Raw genomic sequence first — 21,660 nt, forward strand, 5'->3', positions numbered from 1 at the left:
TCTTTCTCTCCTCCTTTCTGTCTTCCCCTCCTCTCTCCATTTCTCTCTGTCCTATCCAACAACAACAATCATAACTACAACAATAAAACAACAAGGGCAACAAAAGGGAATAAATAAATAAAATAAATATTTTTTAAAAAATTAAAAAATAATAATAAAATAAAATGAGATAAAAAAATTGAACTGTGGTCCAAACACAGATGTGGAGCACAGCCCATCACCCCAGGTTTGCGCTTACACCCCCCCTCTGAGTACTGTGTAGTGAACTTGGTTTCATGATGGGAACTGTCAAAGAGTGAAGGCAAAATGGGAAAAAACAGCCTCCTGGAGCAGTGGGTTCGTAGTGCAGACACCAAGCCCCAGCAGTAACCCTGGAGGCGCGCACACACACACACGCACATGCACACGCACACACACACGCACACACACACACACACGCACACACACACACACACACACACACACACACACACTCTGGTTTATCTTGAAAATACCACCAAGAAGCAAGGCATTTGGTAGGTTACAGTTCATCTGCACAACTGAAACATCTTAGAATTTCATTTCTTGCTTCCTAGAAAGTGGCCCAGTGGGTAAAGTGTCTCCCTGTATCTCAGTGTCTTCTCTCCTCCCTCTCTCTAAAATAAAAGAAAAAAGTAAAGCCAGGCAGCAGTGCACCTGCTTGAGTGCACATGTTACCATTGCAAGGACCAGGGTTCAAGCCCTTGGTGTCCACCTGCAATGGGCAAGCTTCATAAGCAGTGAAGCTGGTCTGCAGGTGTCTCTCTTTCTCTCTCCTTGTCTATTCCGCCTCCCCTCTCAGTTTCCCTTTGTATATTCAATAAATAAATAAAATATTTTAAGTAGGTGGGGGTGGGTAGAGCCATCTCTGGAGAGATTGTTTTTTTTTAATTAGCAATTCAATATTAATTTACAAGATTACATGTCAACAGGAGTATACTTCTCCACCATTCCTACCACCAGAGTTCTGAATTCCAAGTCCCTCCATTATAAACCACTGTGGTTCTCCCCAAGTTGCAGAGATGGGTTAACTGTCAACTCTACAACTATCTGGCTACATTTGTACTTAATTGTCCCTCCTTTTTTTTTTTCCTCCAGGGTTATTGCTGGGGCTCAGTGCCTGCACTATGAATCCACTGCTCCTGTGGCCATTTTTTCTTTTCTTTTTTTTTTTTTGGATAGGACAGAGAGAAGTCGAGAGAGGAGGAGAAGATAGAGAGGGAGAAAGATAGACACCTGCAGCCTGCTACACCACTCATGAAGCTCTCCCCCTGCAGATGGAGGCCAGGGGCTTGAACCCAGGTTCTGTGTATGGTAATGCATTCACGTAACCAGTCAGCCACCACACCACCCACCCCACCCCCACCAGAGAGACTTCAGTGACGTGCAATCCCATGTCTCTTGCAGAGCCAGCAGCCACAAGACTTGGAGTGATGTCATACGTGACAACATACCATACGTGAACTGTTCCAATATCATGGCTACCAAGTGTGACTTCACCCCATTCGGCTTCCCGATGCATTTCACCGTCTCTCTGCAGGTCCGAGCTAAGCAGGGAGAACTCACTTCTGCCTGGACCAGGGTACCCCAGTTCATGCCCTACCAGAACGGTAAGAGAACAAGGGTGGGGTGTGTTGAGAAATCGTGAGGAGCCTCCTTACAATTTCCCGACAGGGGTGCTCCCCATGTCGCCCCTGTGTGTCCTTCCCTGAGCACCCTAACCCTGCCCGTCCCCGGAATCAGCAGGGTATGAGTATGCGGCCAGACCCAGACACAGCCCTTGCATTATGCCATCCGTGGTAGTTTGCAAACAGACTTTAAGGGAAGCAGAGTTTAACAAAAGTAGGTCCCTGAGTGATGTTTCACCCAAGGGCAGCCAGGAATTGTTTGTTCTCATGGAAATCATCACAAAATTATGTCTTTTCCAGGACCTGCGGGTTCTGCTAAACAGACTTTGAGCTGAGGATGGAATCTGGCCCTCCAGTTTGTTTCTATAAATAAAGTTTTATTAAAATAAATAAATAAATAAAGTTTTATTAGAACACCATCGTAACACTTCATGTTCAAGACCCCACCTCCACTAAGATTCATTAATTAATGAAATTATACCATGAGGGCCTGGGAGATAGCTCAGGCAGTAAAATACACACCTTCCTGTGCACAAGGACGCAGACCAGAACCCCCAGTGCCCCCAGTGCCCCCAGTACCACATGGGAGCCCCTGCGCCAGGGGAAGCTTCCACAGGCAGTGGAGTGCTAACCTGTGGCATCTCTTTCTCCCTCTCCCTCCCCCTCTCCCACTCTGTCTCTGCTTGAAGTTAAAAGGAAAGAAAAAGAATCTTCTGGAAATGGTTGCCAAAAAAAAAAAAAAAAAGCCCTAGAGTACAATAGCTGAAATAATATGAAATAAATAAAATTTTATATTGAATTCTGTAGTCTATGAAATAAATAAGTAACTAAGTAAAATGAAATGAAATAAGGGGCCAAACGATAATGCGCCCAGTTGAGCAAAGACCCCATGCTCAGTGCTGACTGGTGTCTGCAGTATTAGCAGACACAGAGTGAGGGAACTCTTGGATTAGGATGAAAGCAAGCCCAGGCAGAAGGCCTCAGATTGATTCAGCGAGACAGCTAGCTTCCGTTGCTGTGTCCTTAAAGGTGTGGGCATGGTGACTTGTGGTTTGTAGTAACAGGGAAGGTTTTTGCCTTGGAGAGAAGAACACTCAGGTCTATGGCACTACGTCTGTGCTGGACCACGTTACTATTCTGAATCAGCTGGCGGCTTGGAGGCTACAGGGGGAAGCACAGCCCTGGGTCAAGATTGGCCCCCGCTATGTGGAAGGAAGCTTCAGTACTGTGGCCTTCTCTCTCTCTCTCTCTCTCTCTCTCCTTCTCCCCCTCTCTCTCTCTCTCTGCCTTAGTCTTAAAACCAAACAAACCACACGAATCTATAAGCACACATGTGGGAGGCTCAACTTGCTGATTCTGTAGTAAAAGCTGAGCAAGCCAGCCGTCCCCTGTGCCAGGGCCTCATGACCTGAGAGACTGAGAGATGTCCCCTCCATCTATCCTTGAGGGTGTCAGGTCAACAGGTAAGTGAGCAGCTCCCGTCTCACTCTCTTCAGAAGGGCAGCCCTCTCGGAGGTTACAGCTCTTATTTGTTTATTGCTGAGAGAGAAGCAGGGCAGCGCTCTGGCAGAGGCAAACCCAGGGATCGAACTCAAGCCCTCCCACCTGCAAGTCCTGTGCCCCACCACTGCACCATCTCCCAGGCTGCTCTCTCCCAAGTGAAAGGAGTCTTCTTGTCTGGTATCCTGACTGCCCTGCCCACTCCCACAGATGAGTCATGGAAAACTCTGGAGCAAAGAGAGGCCCCAGGCAGAGAGCCAAGCCCTGCACATGTCCCCGTGCTGTGGCCACGCTGCTAAGACAAAGAGCCTGGGCGCTGGTCACTCTTGGCACCAGCCACAGGCTTGAGGCAGGGGATAGCTCGTAGCCTGTGGCCTCGGGGAAACCCGCTCCACCTTCTAATAATAGAACTGCTCAACGGGCCCCCAGCTCAGCCTCTCGTGACACTCCCATAGTGACCTCATAAACCGGTGTTAAATCAATTAAAAAAAAAAAAGCCGGGAGTCGTGCGGTAGCGCAGCGGGTTAAGCGCAGGTGGCGCAAAGCACAAGGACCGGCGTAAGAATCCCGGTTCGAGCCCCCGGCTCCCCGCCTGCAGGGGAGTCGCTTCACAGGCGGTGAAGCAGGTCTGCAGGTGTCTGTCTTTCTCTCCTCCCTCTGTCTTCCCCTCCTCTCTCCATTTCTCTCTGTCCTATCCAACAATGACATCAATAACAACAATGATAACTACAACAATAAAACAAGGGAAACAAAAGGGAATAAATAAAATAATAAAAAAAGAAATAAATTTTTTTTAAAAAGCCTCCTGGAGCCCAACCCACACCTTGATCTGGGCTCCTTCAGTTTATCTGACTGTTTACACACTTCCCTGACAAAGGCTGTGACCTCGCCTTTACAGCAGGGTCCCTAGTGCGTCGTCACACGACCCCATGTCCTGAGATTTAGATGCAAAGCCTTGACATTAAAGCAGATCGCCCAGGTGACACCGCAGTCAGCTGATGGATGACGGACGTGTTTGCAAACTGGTTTCACGCGGTGAGGCACAGGGCTGGCCTGCCTGAGGCCCCGGGTTCGATTTCTGGCACCAGCATATGCTGGAGAGATGCTCTGGTGTCTCTGTTTCTCTTTCTCTTCCCTCCCATTCATGACCTAAGTAAGTCAAATCTTCTTTTAAAAAGACTTGTGGGAGTCGGGTGGTAGCGCAGCAGATTAAGTGCATGTGGCGCAAAGCGCAAGGACTGGTATGAAGATCCCAGTTCAAGTCCCGGGCTCCCCACCTGTAGAGGCGTCACTACACAAGCAGTGAAGCTGGTCTGCAGGTGTCTTTCTCTCTCCCTCTCTGTCTTCCTCTGCTCTCTCCATTTCTCTCTGTCCTATCTAACAACGATGACATCAATAACAACAACATTAATAATTACAACAATAAAAAGACAGCAAGGGCAACAAAAGGGAAAATAAATAAATAAAAATTTAAAAATAATAATAAGAAGAAGACTTGTAAAGAGGCTAGCTGGTGGCACATTAGGTTGAACACACACATTATAGTACAGAAGAACCCGGGTTCAAGCTCCCAGTCCCCACCTGCAGGAAGGAAGCCTCATGAGTAGTGAGTGAAGCAGTGTTGAAGCGCTCTCTCTCTCTCTCTCCCTATCTCCCCCTTTCCTCTTGGTTTCTCTCTGTCTCTAGTCAATAAATAAATAAATTAAATATTTTTTTAAAAAGACTTGTAAATATCACCTTTGTTCATCCCTATAAAAATTACATTGGGGTGGGGGTATAGCATAATGTTTATGCAAAGAGACTTTCATGCCTGAGGCTCTCAAGTCCCAAGTTCAATCCCCCACACTGCCATAAGCCAGAGCTGAGCAGTGCTCTGGTAAAAAATAAAATAAATAAATAAATAATAGAAAAATAGAAAAGAAATTAGACTGGCAGAGGATCAGGAGACAGTTCACCCTGGCAGAATGCACACTCGACCATGTTCGAGGACCAGGGTTCGAGCTTCAGGTCGCCATATAGGACCGCCGAGGCACAGGGAGCTTCGTGAACTGTGCAGCAGTCCTTGGTGCTTCTGCTTTCTCTGTTTTTCGCTCTCTATCTCTCATGAGACTCTCAACATGTTTTTAAATATTTATTTATTCCCTTTTGTTGCCCTTGTTTTATTGTTATAGTTATTATTGTAGTTGTTGATGTCGTCGTTGTTGGATAGGACCGAGAGAAATGGAGCGAGGAGGGGAAGACAGAGAAGGGGAGAGAAAGACAGACACCTGCAGACCTGCTTCACCGCCTGTGAAGCGACTTCCCTGCAGGTGGGGAGCCGGGGGCTCGAACCGGGATCCTTCTGCCGGTCCTTGTGCTACCGCCCGACTTCCTGACTCTCAAGATTTTTGTGATATTGTAAACCAGTATTAAGTCAACAACAGCAAAAGCAATGAAAAGACAGAGGTCAGGAGATGGTACACATGGTTGAACACTTACGTTATAATGCACCCTGCTTCAAGCCCCTGGTCCCTGTTTACAGCAGGGAAGAGTTACGAGGAGTGAAGCAGCGCTTCAGTTGTCTCTGTTTCTCCCTTTCTTCTTCTTAATATTTATTTATTCCCTTTAGTTGCCCTTGTTGTTTTATTGTTGTAGTTATTGTTGTCGTCATTGTTGGCTAGGACAGAGAGAAATGGAGAGAGGAGGGGAAGACAGAGAGGGGGAGAGAAAGACAGACACCTGCAGACCTGCTTCACCGCCTGGGAAGCGACTCCCTGAAGGTGGGGCGCCGGGGGCTTAAGCAGGTCCTTGCGCTTCGTGCCACCCGCGCTTAACCTGCTGCACTACCGCCCGACTCCCTCTTTGTCCCTTTCTGTCTCTTCTTTCCCCATCAAATCCACTGTGTCTCTATTCAAAACAAATAGATAAAATAATAACAGTTGCATCTGCAGTGCCCAGAGACATGGCTTCCCCAGCAGACCTCTAGATTGTCCCAGCTGAGATGCAGCGTCATTACACACACACACACACACACACACACACACGTCATTTTGACAGTTAGCAGTGTTGCCCAGTGACATGGGTTATATGCCGCTCGGATCAGGTTTCCTGGGAGCAGAGCTGCAAGGTTACTGAACAGATGGCAGGTTTTCAGGCCGAGCAGAAGCAGGTTTTCTTAGCCCTGATTCATTCAGGTTTTATTAATCATCTCTCCATCCATCCTTCTATTTATCTAATGTCTGTCTTAAAATATTTTCCTTTTATTATGTATTTATTTATTTATTGGTACAGACAGTAATCAAGAGGGAAGGGAGGGAGAGAGAGAGAGAGAGACACCTGCAGCCCTGCTTCTTTCCCCCTGCAGGTGGGGACAGGGGCTTGAACCTGGGTCCTTGCACTCAACCAGATGCACCACCACCCGGTCCTGATGCAGTGATTCTTTTTTTTTAAATAAATATATACATATATATATATATATATACATATATATATATATTACTTATTATAGGATAGAGACAGAGATAAATTGAGGGGTGAGGGGAAGATAGAGAAGGAGAGAGACAGAGAGACACCTGCAGCCCTGCTTCACCACTTGTGAGGCTTTCCCCCTGTAGGTGGGGACCAGGGGCTTGAACCCAGATCCTTGCACACTATGATGTGTGCGATTAACCAGGTGTGCCACCACCTGGGCCGGTGATGCAGTGATTCTTGTCCCTGGCATGGCCCCTGATGAGGACCGTGGGAACTGCTCTTACAGCTTGTCCACCAGGGCAGCCCCTGACTTGCCTGAATGCATCTCAGCTTCTCACACCAGAGCTGTCTCCTAAGAAGCCTGGGAGACTCCCCTGGGTGCCAGCCACCTAGACCCCTCTTTCCATGGAAGGGAAACACCCTGGGGCCGGGCTCACCTGCAGCCTTCCCCAGAAGTCTTGTGCCCAGGGTGGCAACGCAGCAGGTTAAGCGCACGAGGATCTTTACGAGCGTAAGGATCCCTGTTCGAGCCCCCGGCTCCCCACTTGCAGGGGAGTCACTTCCCAGGTGGTGAAGCAGGTCTGCAGGTGTCTATCTTTCTCTTCCCCTCTCTGTCTTCCCCTCCTCTCTCCATTTCTCTCTGTCCTATCCAACAACAACATCAATAACAACAACAATAATAACTACATCAACAATAATAAACAAGGGCAACAAAAGGGAATAAATATTTTTTAAAAAACATTGTTTTTTTAAAAAAAAAAAAAAACGTCTTGTGCCCAGAGCAGCTTCTGGGGATCTTCTGTGTCTCTGTGCAATTTTATTGCATGTGCTTGTGTGTATGTGAGCGTGTGTGTAAATGCATGTGTGTCTGTGTGGCAGGACATGTGTGCCTAGATCCGCACTTTTGTTTGTGATTCTGTTGCAGCCACCATTGGGCCCCCCCAAAACCTGAAGGTGATGGCAGGGGAAGGCTCCCTGCTGCTCCATCTCTCCCCTCCCTTTGACGTCCACAGAGCCCTCGTGAAACTGCAATACCAAGTGCGCTACTGGGAGAAAGGGACAGACGACATACAGGCAAGAACCTTCTTTTCTTCCTTAGTGTCTTTCTCTTAGGAATCCACCAGGGCACGTGCAAGGTCCAGCTCTGTACGTTGCTCTGGCTTGAACGATTTGCAGATAGGAGAAAGTCCACCTGGAGGAGAGAGAGGGCTCTAGAGAGAAGACTTGGAGCGTGAGGACGTTGCTTAGACCTGTCAGGAATTCCAGCCATGTGGTGGGGGAAGGCAGCGAGGGGGCCCTTGGGCAGGCACTAAGGCTGACAGCAGTGGGTCAGCTTTAGGACTGGTCAGCCCTGGGAAGGACAAGGGGAAAAAGAAAAAACCTGATTCTTAATCTCCAGTGCTTGATTTTCCCAGCTGCATTTGATGAAGTTTCATTGTCTCTGGAAATGCCATTTCCTAAGGTTAATAGTCCTGAAACTTGTTTGGAATAATGGGAGTATACATTTAAGGAGAACATTCTTTGTGTCTGGCCCTGAGCTGGTTATTTTACCCCACTGTTATTTTTTACTATTTATTTTTATGGGGAAAAGGCTATTCTTTTTATTTATTTATTTATTGGGAGATTAATGTTTTACAGTTGACAGTAAATACAATAGTTGGTACATGCATAACATTTCTCAGTTTTCCACATAACAATACAACCCCCACTAGGTCCTCTGTCATCCTTCTTGGATCTGTACTCTACCCCCCCAACCCCAGAGTCTTTTACTTTGGTGTAATACGCCAATTCCATTTCAGGTTCTACTTGTGTTTTCTCTTCTGATCTTGTTTTTCAACTTCTGCCTGAGAGTGAGATCATCCCATACTCATCCTTCTGTTTCTGACTTATTTCACATACCATGAGTTCTTCAAGCTCCATCTAAGATGGGCTGAAAATGGTAAAGTCACCTTTTTTTTGTTTTTATCTCTTTTTTTTTAATTTAAGAAAGGATTAATTAACAAAACCATAGGGTAGGAGGGGTACAACTCCACACAATTCCCACTACCCAATCTCCATATCCCACCCCCTCCCCTGATAGCTTTCCCATTCTCTATCCCTCTGGGAGCATGGACCCAGGGTCATTGTGGGTTGCAGAAGGTAGAAGGTTTGGCTTCTGTAATTGCTTCCCCGCTGAACATGGGCGTTGACTGGTCGGTCCATACTCCCAGTCTGCCTCTCTCTTTCCCTAGTAGGGTGTGTCTCTGGGGAAGCAGAGCTCCAGGACACATTGGTGGGGTCTTCAATCCAGGGAAGCCTGGCCAACATCCTGATGGCATCTGGAACTTGGTGGCTGAAAAGAGAGTTAACATACGAAGCCAAACAAATTGTTGAGCAATCATGGACCCAAAGCTTGGAATAGTGGAGAGGAAGTGTTAGGGAGGTACTCACTACAAACTCTAGTGTACTTCTGCTTTCAGGTATATATTTTGCAGTAGTTTATGGATATGTGTGAACATATGCTCTCTCTCACAGAAACTGGTGTATATCTAGGTTTTGGGACTTTGTTAGAAAGTGAACCACCTGAGATGAAATTAGAGTATACTATGAAGGAAAGGTCTCACCCGAGTAATGAAGCTGAAGGGTTGTCATTCCACACGTGAAGTCTCTGGACACAGTCTGAAGTGAAGCATGTTGAGGTGGCAATCGTTGTGTTGGCTAGCTTGTGATCGGCGGATGCAATATTATTTGATATGGATTGGGAGAGGCATATGGGAAAGTGGGCCCTATCCAAGGGTTCCAGGACTGGGGGAAGTAGGGGCTCTATAGTGGAGATGTGAGGTTCCTGCTGTCTTAGGGTTCAAAAAGACAATCGATAGTTAATGTTATCATCACATTATTTGGTAATTGGGTTAACTTTGAAAAGTCCTTTTGTTATGGTTTGCTGTACAGTACCCAGTATCTTGTATATAGCTGTGCTATTGGATGCTTCTGATCTACTTGGTCTAAGCTTTTGAGAGAGTCCGCATATCAAATACACAGCCAATGTATATTAAAAAGATTCAGTTTGTGTTTTGAAAAACTTTGAGACATACAATTTATTTTCCCCCTCTCATATTAATTAACTAGTCACCATTTTTTATAGCTGAGTAGTATTCCATTGTGTATATAGACCACAACTTGCTCAGACACTCATCTGTGGTTGAACACCTGGGTTACTTCCACATTTTGGCTATTACAAATTGTGCTGCCAAGAACCTATGTGTACACAGATCTTTTTGGATGGATATGTTGAGTTCCTTAGGATATATCTCCAGGAGAGGAATTGCAGGGTCATAGGGTAGGTCCATTTCTAGCCTTCTGAGAGTTCTCCAGACTGTTCTCCACAGAGGTTGGACCAATTGACATTCCCACCAGCAGTGTAGAAGGAAGGGTTCCTTTGACCCCACAACCTCTCCAGCATTTGCTGCTGTTACCTTTTCTGATGTGTGACATTCTCACAGGAGTGAAGTGGTATCTCATTGTTGTCTTTATTTGCATTTCTCTGACAATCAAAGACTTGGGGCATTTTTTCATGTGTTTCTCGGCCAAAAAGGCTATTCTTTATTGTTGCAAAAAAAAAATTCTTTATAGTATGTACATAAGAAAAAAGGTTAATTCTTTTTATGTATTGGGAAGGAAGAAAGTTAAGTATAAACTAATTGAAAAACTGGCTTTGGTTAACTAAACATTAGCATATTTAGTTGTATAATATAGTTTATTTTTTTAAGATATTTATTATATATATTTTATGAAATAGAAAAAAGGAAAGGAAGGCATTTTAGATCCATTGGCCCATTTAATCTTAATACCAACAGTTTCTCCCAGGAAGACAGTAAGCTGTTAGGAAAGTGAGGGGGCTGGGCAGTGATGCACCTGGTTAATCGCACACAATACTGTACGGAAGGATCCGGGTTCAAGCCCCCACTCCCCCACCTGCAGGAGGGACACTTCACAAGTATTGAAGCAGGTCTGCAGGTGTCTCTCTTCCTCTCAGTCTCCCCCTTCCCACTCAATTTCTCTCTGTCCTGTCAAATAAAGTAGAAAAGAAAAAGGAAAAAAATGGCCACCAGGACCAGTGGATTTGTAGTACCAACACTGAGCCTCAGCAATAACCCTGGTGGCAAAAAAAAAAAAAAAAAAAAGAAAGAAAGAAAGAAAGAAAGAAAGAAAGAAAGAAAGAAAGAAAGAAAAAGAAAAAGAAAGTGGCCCAACGTCAGCAGCTGAGAGGGCACGGAGCATAAACATCCAGCTCAGGGTCCCTCCTTTTAATTTTTTTTTAATATTTATTTTATTTATTCCCTTTTGTTGCCCTTGTTGTTTTTTATTGTTGTAGCTATTATTGTTGTTGTCATTGTTGGATAGGACAGAGAGAAATGGAGAGAGGAGGGAAAGACAGAGAGGAGGAGAGAAAGATAGACACCTGCAGACCTGCTTCACCGCCTGTGAAGCGACTCCCCTGCAGGTGGGGAGCCGGGGTTCGAACCGGGATCCTTATGCCGGTCTTTGTGCTTTGCGCCACCTGCGCTTAACCTGCTGCGCTACAACCCGACTCCCTTAATTTTTTTTTTAAGATTTATTGACATATTAATGAGAGAGAGAGAGAGAGGGCATTCCAGGACATCACTCTGGTACATGAGATGCCGGAATTCAACTCAGAACCTCATGCTTGAGAGGCCAACACTTGCTCCACTTGGCCACGGGACACCCCTCCCCCCACCCTCCCCGTCATGCCATTTTTCTCCCATCCCTTCTATCAACAGCTCCTGCCTAAGACGTGTTTTCACCGTCCACCTTTGCAGTCACCTGTGGCCAGTCGCCATCTGGAAGTATTAAGTACAAGAAAGAGAGTTAGTGAGAAAGATGGGCCACACTCACATAATTTGATCCCAGTAGGTTGTTATAATTGGCCCACTTGTTAGTTACTGTCAGGTATATATCTTACTATACCTAATTTAAATATATGCATACATATACATATATCTCCTAGGGCACAGCTAGAGAAAATGCTTGCTTGGTATGCCGGAAGCGTCAGGTTTGAGTGCCAGTGTCATGTATTCCGTGCACCACTGGTGTTCTGGCTTTTTCTTCTTTCTTGTGTGAAATTCACCATTTCTACTTCATATGAAACAAATAAAATAATTCTCTCTCTCTTTTTTTTTTTTTGCCTCCAGGGTTATTGCTGGGGCTCAGTACCAACACTAGGAATCCACCCCCTTCCTGGTGGCCATTTTTTCCATTTTATCAGGTAGGACAGAGAGAAATTGAGAGGATAGGAGGAGGGAGAGAGGGAGAAAGACCTGCAGCCCTCTTTCACCTGCTTGTGAAGCATCCTCTCTGCAGGTGGGGCACGGGCTCAAACCCCTGATTCTTGCACAGGTCCTTGAGCTTTGTACTATGTGCACTTAACGGGGTGCACCACTGCCCAACCAAATCTTAAAGGAAGAAAGGAAACCCTGCAAATAAAGCCAAGCATGAGGCTCACTGGTAAAGTCCATGCTTCCCATGTACAAGGCTCTGGGTTCAATTCCCAACACCAAGAAAACCATCATCATTAATTCATGAAGCAAGCAGCAGATCAGGGAGTTGAAAAGCACTCTTTCCTAGAAAGATGTTTTTTTTTTCTGTTGACTACCTTGAAGTATCCAGATTAGCCATGAGATGCAGACTTAACTTTCAAGATCTCATCCTAGAAATGGAGGGGGAACGGGACGGTGGCATACCTGGTCAAGCGCACAGCCCCCGATGCCCGCCTGCAGAGGTCACAGCCCCCTATGCCCGCCTGCAGAGGTCAGCTGCGGGTGAAGCAGGGCTGCAGGTGTCTTTCTCTCTCTCCCTCTCTGCCACACCCTCCCCATCTTGATTTCTGACTGTCTCTACCCAATAACTATCTAATAAATTAATAAAGATGGTTTTTTTTTTGGTCCAAGAGATGGTGCAGTGGATAAGGCACTGGACTCTCAAGCATGAGGTCCCGAGTTCAATCCCTGGCAGCACGTGTGTCAGAGTGATGTCTGGTTCTTTCTCCTCCTTTCTCACTAATAAATAAAAATCTAAAAAAGAAGGAAAGAAAGAAAGAAAGAAAAAAGAAATTGGGATTGGTGGGGTGGGGGGTAAATAGCAAATGGTTTGCAGTGACTCATGCCTCAGGCTCCAAAGTCCCAGGTTCAATCCCCCACAGCACCATAAACCAGAGCTGAACAGTCCTCTGGTTTAAAAAAAAAAAAAATTGGGATTGACTAGATTTCAAGGTCAGACTTTTTGTTGCTCCGATAGACTCTCTGAGACCACACGGCCTCTTTCTTGCCCCGTGAGCCGAGGAGATAACATCGCAGTAACACACCGCATTTCACATGTGTGAGACCCCAGGTTCAAGCCCTCTGATCAAAACTAAATGCCAATTTTATCTTATTTATTTATGGTTTTTGTATGTTTGTGGATAGGGAGGGAGAGAAAAAGACACCCGCAGTACCAACTCATTGCTCATGATGCTTCCCCCCTACAAGTGGGGATCAGGGGCTTGAACCAGGTCCTTAGGCATAGTAACATGTGTATTCTGTCAAGTGAGCCATGGCCCAGCCCCCAAAATTAAATACATAAATGAATCTGTCCATTATAAGCCAATGGTGTGTCTGTTTGTGAAAGAGAGGGGGGATGGAGGCTCCCTGTTGGCAGGCCCACTTTTTCAGATAGGAAAACAGAGGCAGAAATAGAGAGGCAGAGAGAAAGATACCACAGCACTGAAGCTTTCCTCAGTGACCTGGGGTTGGGCTTGAACCTGGGTCATGCCCATGACAAAGCAAGCACACTACTCAAGTGAGCCAGTGACTTGTAAAAGTAGTCTTTGTGGCTAGAGACAATGTTTTGCAAGCCTGTGGCCCTCGGTTCAATTTCCAGCATCACATATGTTCAGGTGGTGCTCTGGATCTCTGTCAAAAATAAATAAACAAAAATAAGGCAAGGAAGACAGCACAGGAGTTTGCACAGTAGACTTCCATACCTGAGGCCATAGGGTTCCAGGTTCAATCCCTGGCAACGTCACAAGCCAAAGCTAAGCAGTGCTTTGGCCCAAAGATTTTAAATAGACCATGTTGTAATAATATAAAAAGCAACAGGGTTGTGTGTGTGTGTGTGTGTGGGGGGGGGTACATAGCATGATGGTTATGCAAAAAGACTTTCATGCCTGAGACTCCGAAGCCCCAGTTCAATCCCCTGCACCACCATAAGCCGAGTTGAGCGGTTGATTTAAAAAACAACAATAACCAGGGAGGTTGTGCAGAGGTAGAGTACAGGACCTGCATATTTAAGATCTCAAATTCTATTCACGACATTGTCTATGCACAAGTGATGCTCTGTTTCTCTCTCTCTCTCTCTCTGTCTCTGTTTCTCTCTCTTTCTCTCTTTCATTGATAAGACAAATCTTAAAAAAAAAGAAACCAGGGCCCAGCAATAACGGGTTAAGCGCACATGGTGCAAACAGCAAGGACCGCACAAGGATCCCGGTTCGAGCCCCCGCTCCCCACCTGCAGGGGGGGTCACTTTACAAACGGTGAAGCAGGTCTACAGGTGTCTGTCTTTCTCTGCCCCTCTCTGTCTTCCTGTCCTCTCTCGATTTCTCTCTGTCCTATCCAATAACAATAGCAACAACAACAATAGGAATAAATAGCTTTCAGGTGCAGTGGATTCATAGTGCAGGCACCGAGCCCCAGTGATAATCCTGGAGGCAAGAATAAAAAAGAAATGAAAGAAAGAAGGAAGGAAGGAAGGAAGGAAGGAAGGAAGGGAACCAAATCATATATATATATATATATATATATATATATATATATATATATATATATTCCCTTTTGTTGTTTTTTTATTGTTGTAGTTATTATTGTTGTTGTTACTGATGTTGTCATTGGATAGGACAGAGAGAAATGGAGAGAGGGGGAGGGAAAGACAGACACCTGCAGACCTGCTTCACCACTTATGAATGACCCCCCTGCAGGTGGGGAGCCGGGGGCTCGAGCCAGGATCCTTGCGCTTTGCACCACCTGTGCTTAACCTGCTGTGCTACCACCCGACTCCCAAACCAAATTTTTTTAATTTACTCTATTTTAATGAGAAAGAGAAAGGTATTGAGAGACCAGAGCACTGCTTAGCTCTGGCATCTGGTGATACTAGGGATTGAACCGGGGATGTCAGAGCCTCAGGCATGAGGGTCTTTTGCATAAGCATTATGCTGTCTCCCCAGCCCTAAAAAAACCACAGCTTCTTATTCTCCTGTGACTGCATCCACTGTGGATTTGAGGCAATGTCAGGGAGAGGAGGGAAGGACTTACTCTGAGTCATTTACAAGACTCGCTGTTGTTGTTGTTCTTGTAGACTAAAGGCCCTTTGGGCAACAGTTCTATTAATTTGGAAGATCTAAAGCCCTTAAGGGTGTACTGTTTACAAGTCCGGGCGCAAATTGAGATACATGGCATCTTGAACTCGGGACTCTTCCAAAATGCATCCTGCTACGAGACAAAAGCAACTGGTAACGTGCCTCCTGTGTCTTCTGGGCTGGGGAGGGACTCTTAGCAGAGTGAAATTGGGGAGCACTCAGGTGGAAGAAGGTGGGGTGGGAAGGCCTGGGGGGGGTGAGTCATTCATCCTGGCCTGTAGGGAGGGCAGTGGGGTAGGACCAGATGTCCCTGTGCTCACTCTGGTTGTCTCTTTAGCCACCAGCAGACTCCAGCAGACCATCCTGATTGTCGTGGGGACCTTCTCGTTGCTCTCCGTGTTGATGGGGACCTTTCTTTTCCTGTTCCTGAGGTACAGAGGCCTGCTGAAGTACTGGTTCCACACCCCGCCAAGCATCCCACTGCAGATTGAAGAGGTGAGTACACACTCATCCCTTCAGGGAACATGCCAGACACCGTGTTCTTAGCTCACAGCAGTGGAAAAGCCACAGACTCAGATCTGAGTTGGGACGGCATAGGGGTGGGGCGTGTTTGTACACCTGTGCTCATAGCAGTGCTCTTCACAGTCGCCAAAGGTGGAAGTGAGCCAGGTGTCCACGGGCAGGTGTATGTGATCCAGTCATACCGTACACGCTAACCCTGGTAACAAGAGAGAGAGAGAGAGAAGTAGAGGGGCCCCATGGTGGCACATGTAGTTGAGTACACGGACCTGGGTTAGAGCCCCCAGTCCCCACCTGCAGAGGGAAAGCTTTCGTGAGTGGTGGAGCAGGGCTGCAGGTGTCTCTGTCTCTCTCCCCGTCTTCCCCTTCCTCTCAGTTTCTGGCTGTCTCTATCCAATAAATAAAAGGTAATTTAAAAAAAAAAGAGAGAGAAAGGAAGAAAGAGAGAGGGAGGGGAGAAAGGAGAGAGGGGGAGGAGGAAAGGGAAAAGAGAAAAAAAGAGGCAGGAATGGAATAGAAAAAAGGAAGGAAGGAAGGAAGGAAGGAAGGAAGGAAGGAAGGAAGGAAGGAAGGAAGGAAGGAAAAAAGGAAGAAAGAGTCAGGCGGTAGCGCAGTGGGTTAAATGCATGTGGCACAAAACCCAAGGACCGACATAAGGATCCCGGTTCGAGCCCCCGGCTCCCCACCTGCAGGGGAGTCGCTTCACAGGTGGTGAAGCAGGTCTGCAGGTGTCTGTCTTTCTCTCCCCCTCTGTCTTCCCTTCCTCTCTCCATTTCTCTCTGTCCTATCTAACAACAACAACATCAATAACAACAATAATAACTGGCACAACAACAAAAACAAGGGCAACGAAAGGGAAACTAAATAAATAAATATAAATTTTTTTTTAAAAAGTAGTGGTGCACCTGGTTGAGCACACGTGTGATAGTGCACAAGGACACAGGTTCAAGCCCCTGGCCTCCTCCTGTAGGGGGGGAAGCTTCACAAGTGGTGAAAAGGTCTGCAGGTGTCTTATCTTTCTCTCTTCCTCTCTACTCCTACCCCCTCAGTTTCTCTCTGTCCTGTGGGAGGTTGGGAGTGGGAGAACAGAAAGAAAATTTAAAAATAAAGGAAAAAAATGACCACCAGGAGCAGTGGATTTGCAGTGCCAGCACTGAGCCCCAGAGAGAACCCTGGTGACAATAAAAATAAATAAATAAATGAATAAATAAATAAATAAAACAGTGATGCTTCCATCTCTCTCTCTCTCACACACACACACACACACAAACACACAAACTTTTAGACACCTGCTATATGATCATGTATGCTTACAGTTAACAATTCTATAACAGTGTGTCTTCATTTATTGAGAAGATGGAATTTATTTTTAGTGTCCTTGTTTCTCTCTTTCTCTCTTTCACACACACACAGAGACCCTCTCGAAATTTTGTTTGCATTGTCTCTCAGTGAACCAACCAAGCAGTTGAGTGAATTTACTAGCAGTTGTTCCTTTGGGGTTTGAATCTAAAACCATCAAACCTTGTGGTTCACTTTCCTGGGAAAGTGTGAAAAATAGAGATCAAAGGTCACTGGAGTTTCATGAGAAGAATGAGTCATGTTTCACATTTGTTCATGAAGTTTCACAAGTGCATACCATCAGTTGAGGTTCCTCTTTTCGTCTGCCAGCTCGGAACTTGCATAATGTGGCTCTCGGTGGCTCTCGGAATCTCTCGGCATTTCCAAGAGCAAGGCCTGAGCTTCTGGAGAACTCGGGTGGGATTCTGACTCAGCCTGATGCAGAGGCAGGAGCAAGAGGGAAAGTGAACATGCTGGCTGGTGTCTGTGTGTTCAGGACCTGGGAGCCCCCCTGACACGCTGCCCTCCTAGAGCACTGGCGTTTGCCCCAGATCTCCACTCCTGTGTCCAGGTGCTCTGAGAAGGAGAAAAGACCATGTGGGAGGGACAGAAGAACGCCTGGGAGCCCCCCATCGTGCCTTTTATGGGAGATCCAGTTCCACCTTCACTGACTTTCAGAGTCATTTTAGTCTGGATGACACCCAGGCCTACACTCAGTCAAAACTTGCTTTTCTTGGGACTGAAAGATAGCTCACCCGGTAGAGCGCAGAGTTTCCCATACTCAAGGGGACCCACATGGAAGCAGGGAAAGCTTCTTGACTGATGAGGCGGACAGTAAAAGGAGAAACCAAAGAGTCTGTTGGGAGTGGTGAAATCAAGCAGGACCAAAGTCCCATGGTTAATAATAATAATAATAAATAATAATAATAACTCACCATTCCAAGCTGACTTTGCCAGATAGAAAGAGGGTGGAGGTGAGGAAGAAACCACAGCACTGAGGCTTTCTTCAGTGTAGGAGGGGGCTAAGCTCGAACCTGGGCCTGTGAGCGCAACACAGCACTGCACTATCAGGTGACTTATTTTGCCAGCCTCACCAACCCCACAGTTTTTTAATTAAAAATTTTATTTTAAAAAAAAACTTGTCTTTTTTTTTTTCTTCATTATGTCCACTACAGTTTAAGGGTATACACTTCAATGGCCCTTGGGTTGTTGTTAAAAGTTATTCATGAGAGGAAAGGTGGAGGGGTTTTTAAGTTTTAGAAGTTGTTTGGTGAACAGAATAAGAAGTTAGATTTGTAATACATTAAGGGCTTGTTACAGAATTCTTGCCACTGAAAAGGTCAATTAATTCAAGATACTTGGTATAGGGAATAGGAGTCTCTTAAAGGAGCTCATGGGCTGAGAAGATAGCAGACTCATGTCTTAAAAAGCCATCTTAGGATGGCCTGGGAAGTGATGCTGTGGATAAAGCATTGGACTCTCAAGCATGAGGTCTTGAGTTCAATCCCAGCATTGAATGTGCCAGAGTGATGGTCTCGGTGTCTCTTTCTTGTCCTTTCTCTTCTTTATTAATGAATATATATATATATATATATCTTTTTTTTAATTTTTTTTATTTTTTAAATATTTAATTTATTTATTCCCTTTTGTTGCTCTTGTTGTTTTATTGTTGTAGTTATTATTGTTGTTGTCATTGTTGGATAGGACAGAGAGAAATGGTGAGAGGAGGGGAAGACAAAGAGGAGGAGAGAAAGATAGATACCTGCAGACCTGCTTCACCGCCTGTGAAGCCACTCCCCTGCAGGTGGGGAGCTGGGGTTCGAACCGGAATCCTTATGCCGGTCCTTGTGCTTTGCGCCACCTGCGCTTATCCCGCTGTGCTACAGCCCGACTCCCATATATATCTTTTTTAATATGTATTTATTTCCTTTTGTTGCCCTTGTTTTATTGTTGTAGTTGTTGTTGTGGTTGATATCTTTGTTGTTGGATAGGACAGAGAGAAATGGAGAGAGGAGGGGAAGACAGAGAGGGGGAGAGAAAGACAGACACCTGCAGATCTGCTTCACCACCCATGAAGCGACTCCACTGCAGGTGGGGAGCTGGGGGCTCGAACCGGGATCCTTATGCTGGTCCTTGCGCTTTGCGCCACCTGCACTTAACCCGCTGCGCTACCACCCGACTCCATATATATATATATATATATCTTAAGGGCCAGAGAGATAGCTGACTAGGTAAGATGCACATACCCAGGTTTAGTCCCTGCCAACATATGGTGCTTTGGCCCTGAAGGAAGCCCTCTGTCAATCTAAATGCAAAAGTGAGGGGCTGAGTGGTGTTGCGCCTGGTTGAGCGCATGTGTCACAATATCCAAAGGCCAGGGTTTGAGCCCCCCCACACCTGCAGAGGGAAAACTTCACAAGTGGTAAAACAGTGCTGCAGGTGTCTTTTTCTCTCCCCTTTTCTGTCTCCCCCTTCCCTCTCAATTTCTGTCTCTATCCAATAAATAAGTCAATAAATGTTCAAGGGATAAATGCAAAAGTGAAGTTGAATTTATATAAGTCCCTAACTACACACACACACACACACACACACACACACACACACACACGTCAGTGGTCTGACTAGACCATTGCACAGCTGTCCATTTGGCTTCAGTGATCTGAGGAGTTGTCAGAACACAATCACCAGGTCAGAGTGGACTGTTGCCTGCAGAATTCCGAGTCCCATTGCTGGGTATCCTCGGCAAAATAGTCTCCACAGTCTCCCATGGGAACTGGGTGTTTTCACTCTTCATTGTTCCTTCCCCCACCCCCATCACTGACCCACTTCTAGTTAAGCAACACCCAGGGCAGGGCATTCTTAACCACCAAGTGTCAGACAAAGTAAGGGCCAAGAGGAAGATGGGGAGACCACGGGACCCAAGATGGAGCTTCCAGTATCTGCTCATTTGCTGATACCAGCTCACAGAGGGGGTGGCTTAGAGGTAGAATGCATGCTTTTTATTTTTTATTTAAGAAAGGATTAATTAACAAAACCATAGGGTAGGAGGGGTACAATTCCACACAATTCCCACTACCCAATCTCCATATCCCACCCCCTCCCCTGATAGCTTTCCCATTCTCTATCCCTCTGGGAGCATGGACCCAGGGTCATTGTGGGTTGCAGAAGGTAGAAGGTCTGGCTTCTGTAATTGCTTCCCTGCTGAACATGGGCGTTGACTGGTCGGTCCATACTCCCAGTCTGCCTCTCTCTTTCCCTAGTAGGGTGGGTCTCTGGGAAGCGGAGTTCCAGGACATATTGGTGGGGTCTTCAGTCCAGGGAAGCCTGGCCGGCATCCTGATGGATGAACCTAGAACCTGGTGGCTGAAAAGAGAGTTAACATACGAAGCCAAACAAATTGTTGAGCAATAGAATGCATGCTTTTTATATATGAAGGTGTGGGCTCCACCTCCAGGCCCCAAAACAGAGTAAACTAAAATGTGATAGTCGCAAATAAAACTACAGTGAAGATGGGACCTTTTGAACTGAGAAGCTAATCACTGTTGGTTTTCTACCTTTTCAAGTATTTAAAGGAACCAAATCAACCAATACTGGAGGCCCTGGACAATTCTCCAAAGGATGATGCCTGGGACTCAGTGTCCATAATCTCCTTCCCAGAGAAGGAGCAAAAAGAGGTTTTCCAAAGCACTTTGAACCAAAGCACCAATGAGGCCCACCAGCCTGAGGAAAAAGGACTCTCCAGCCGGTGACACTGACTTCCGGTCAGGACTTTGCTCCGGGGTTTCGCCATATTTCTGCTTCCGGTCAGTCCATTGTTCATCCGGGACGTCATATTTCTGCTTCCAGTGAGGACTTTGTGCCACCCGACACTGTATTCCTGCTTCCTATGAGGACTTTTTTACTCGGCCTAACACCCTATATCTGCTTCTGGTCATGATTTTGCTCAGGTAGACACCATGATCCTAATGCAGAGCTGCCCTTGGGGGGCCTTGAGGAGAGGAGGTGGTTCTTGTGGGGAAGGCATGCTTAATTTTTTTTTTTTCTCCTCTTCAAACTCGAGAGTTTTCTAAATCATACTCCTTCCTAGAATAGTTCCACAAAAATGTTCCAGAAACAGAAAAAAAAAAAAAAAAAAAGTTTTCTCTTAAACACTAAAAAGCCCTTGTCAAGATGGCACTGCGTTCCTCTGGTGGGGCCCTGCAGTTGGGGTGCAGGGACCCCTCAAGCCTGTCCCTTACTGTCCCCCCCCACACTGAGCCACACTTCCTGCCCAGTCTCCTGGCTGCCCATTGCAATGAATTGTATAAAATGGTTTTTTTCTAGCAATTTAAGATTTTCTATCCAGGCTAAAAATAAGATTGTATAGTGAACTTTTCAGGAAGTCTGCATGAAATGTCTTCTCTCTGCCTCCTGCACTGTGACCATTTTTTTTTTTCCTGCAAAGCTTCAGTGCTCAGCAGTTGCTCTAGGGAAACATGTTGAGTGTGTGTGTGTGTGTGTGTGTGTGTGTGTGTGTGTGTGTGTGTGTGTGTGTGTTTAAATAAGGACCAGAGAGCTGGTGAAATAACTCACCTGCATAGTGCGCTGCTTTGCCATGTGCATGACCGAGGTTTGAGCCTGGTCCCCACTGCTCTGAAGGAAGCTTCAGGGCCATGCGCTCCCTGTCTCTCTCCTCTCCCCATGTCTATAATACTAATACATATGTAAATAAGTAAGCGACCCAGTTGAGCTACTGAGGCCTGTGGTGACTCAGCAAGGACTTTCACTTGATTCCTTGTAGGGGGGGGTGGGGACTTGGGGAGCTGCCACAGAACTTCCTGC

At 46.1% G+C, this 21,660-nt stretch overlaps 1 protein-coding gene across 2 annotated transcripts in view; it reads left to right on the plus strand.

The window, feature by feature from the left end:
* Positions 1-21,246, plus strand: part of IFNGR2 (interferon gamma receptor 2) — a 36,261-nt gene extending 15,015 nt beyond the window's left edge. Inside the window, exons 3-7 of one of the 2 annotated variants that reach the window (XM_060198653.1) lie at positions 1,559-1,628; positions 7,522-7,670; positions 14,982-15,135; positions 15,320-15,477; positions 20,403-21,246. In XM_060198653.1, coding sequence (XP_060054636.1) covers positions 1,559-1,628; positions 7,522-7,670; positions 14,982-15,135; positions 15,320-15,477; positions 20,403-20,588 — 717 coding nt within the window. In that variant the 3' untranslated portion in view covers positions 20,589-21,246. Of the gene's footprint in view, positions 1-1,425; positions 1,629-7,521; positions 7,671-14,981; positions 15,136-15,319; positions 15,478-20,402 lie in introns of both variants that reach the window. The other variant, XM_007519737.3, reaches the window with a different exon arrangement.
* Positions 21,247-21,660: the final 414 nt, after the last annotated feature.

Source organism: Erinaceus europaeus, chromosome 9 (assembly GCF_950295315.1).
Source record: "Erinaceus europaeus chromosome 9, mEriEur2.1, whole genome shotgun sequence".
NCBI lineage: Eukaryota > Metazoa > Chordata > Mammalia > Eulipotyphla > Erinaceidae > Erinaceus > Erinaceus europaeus.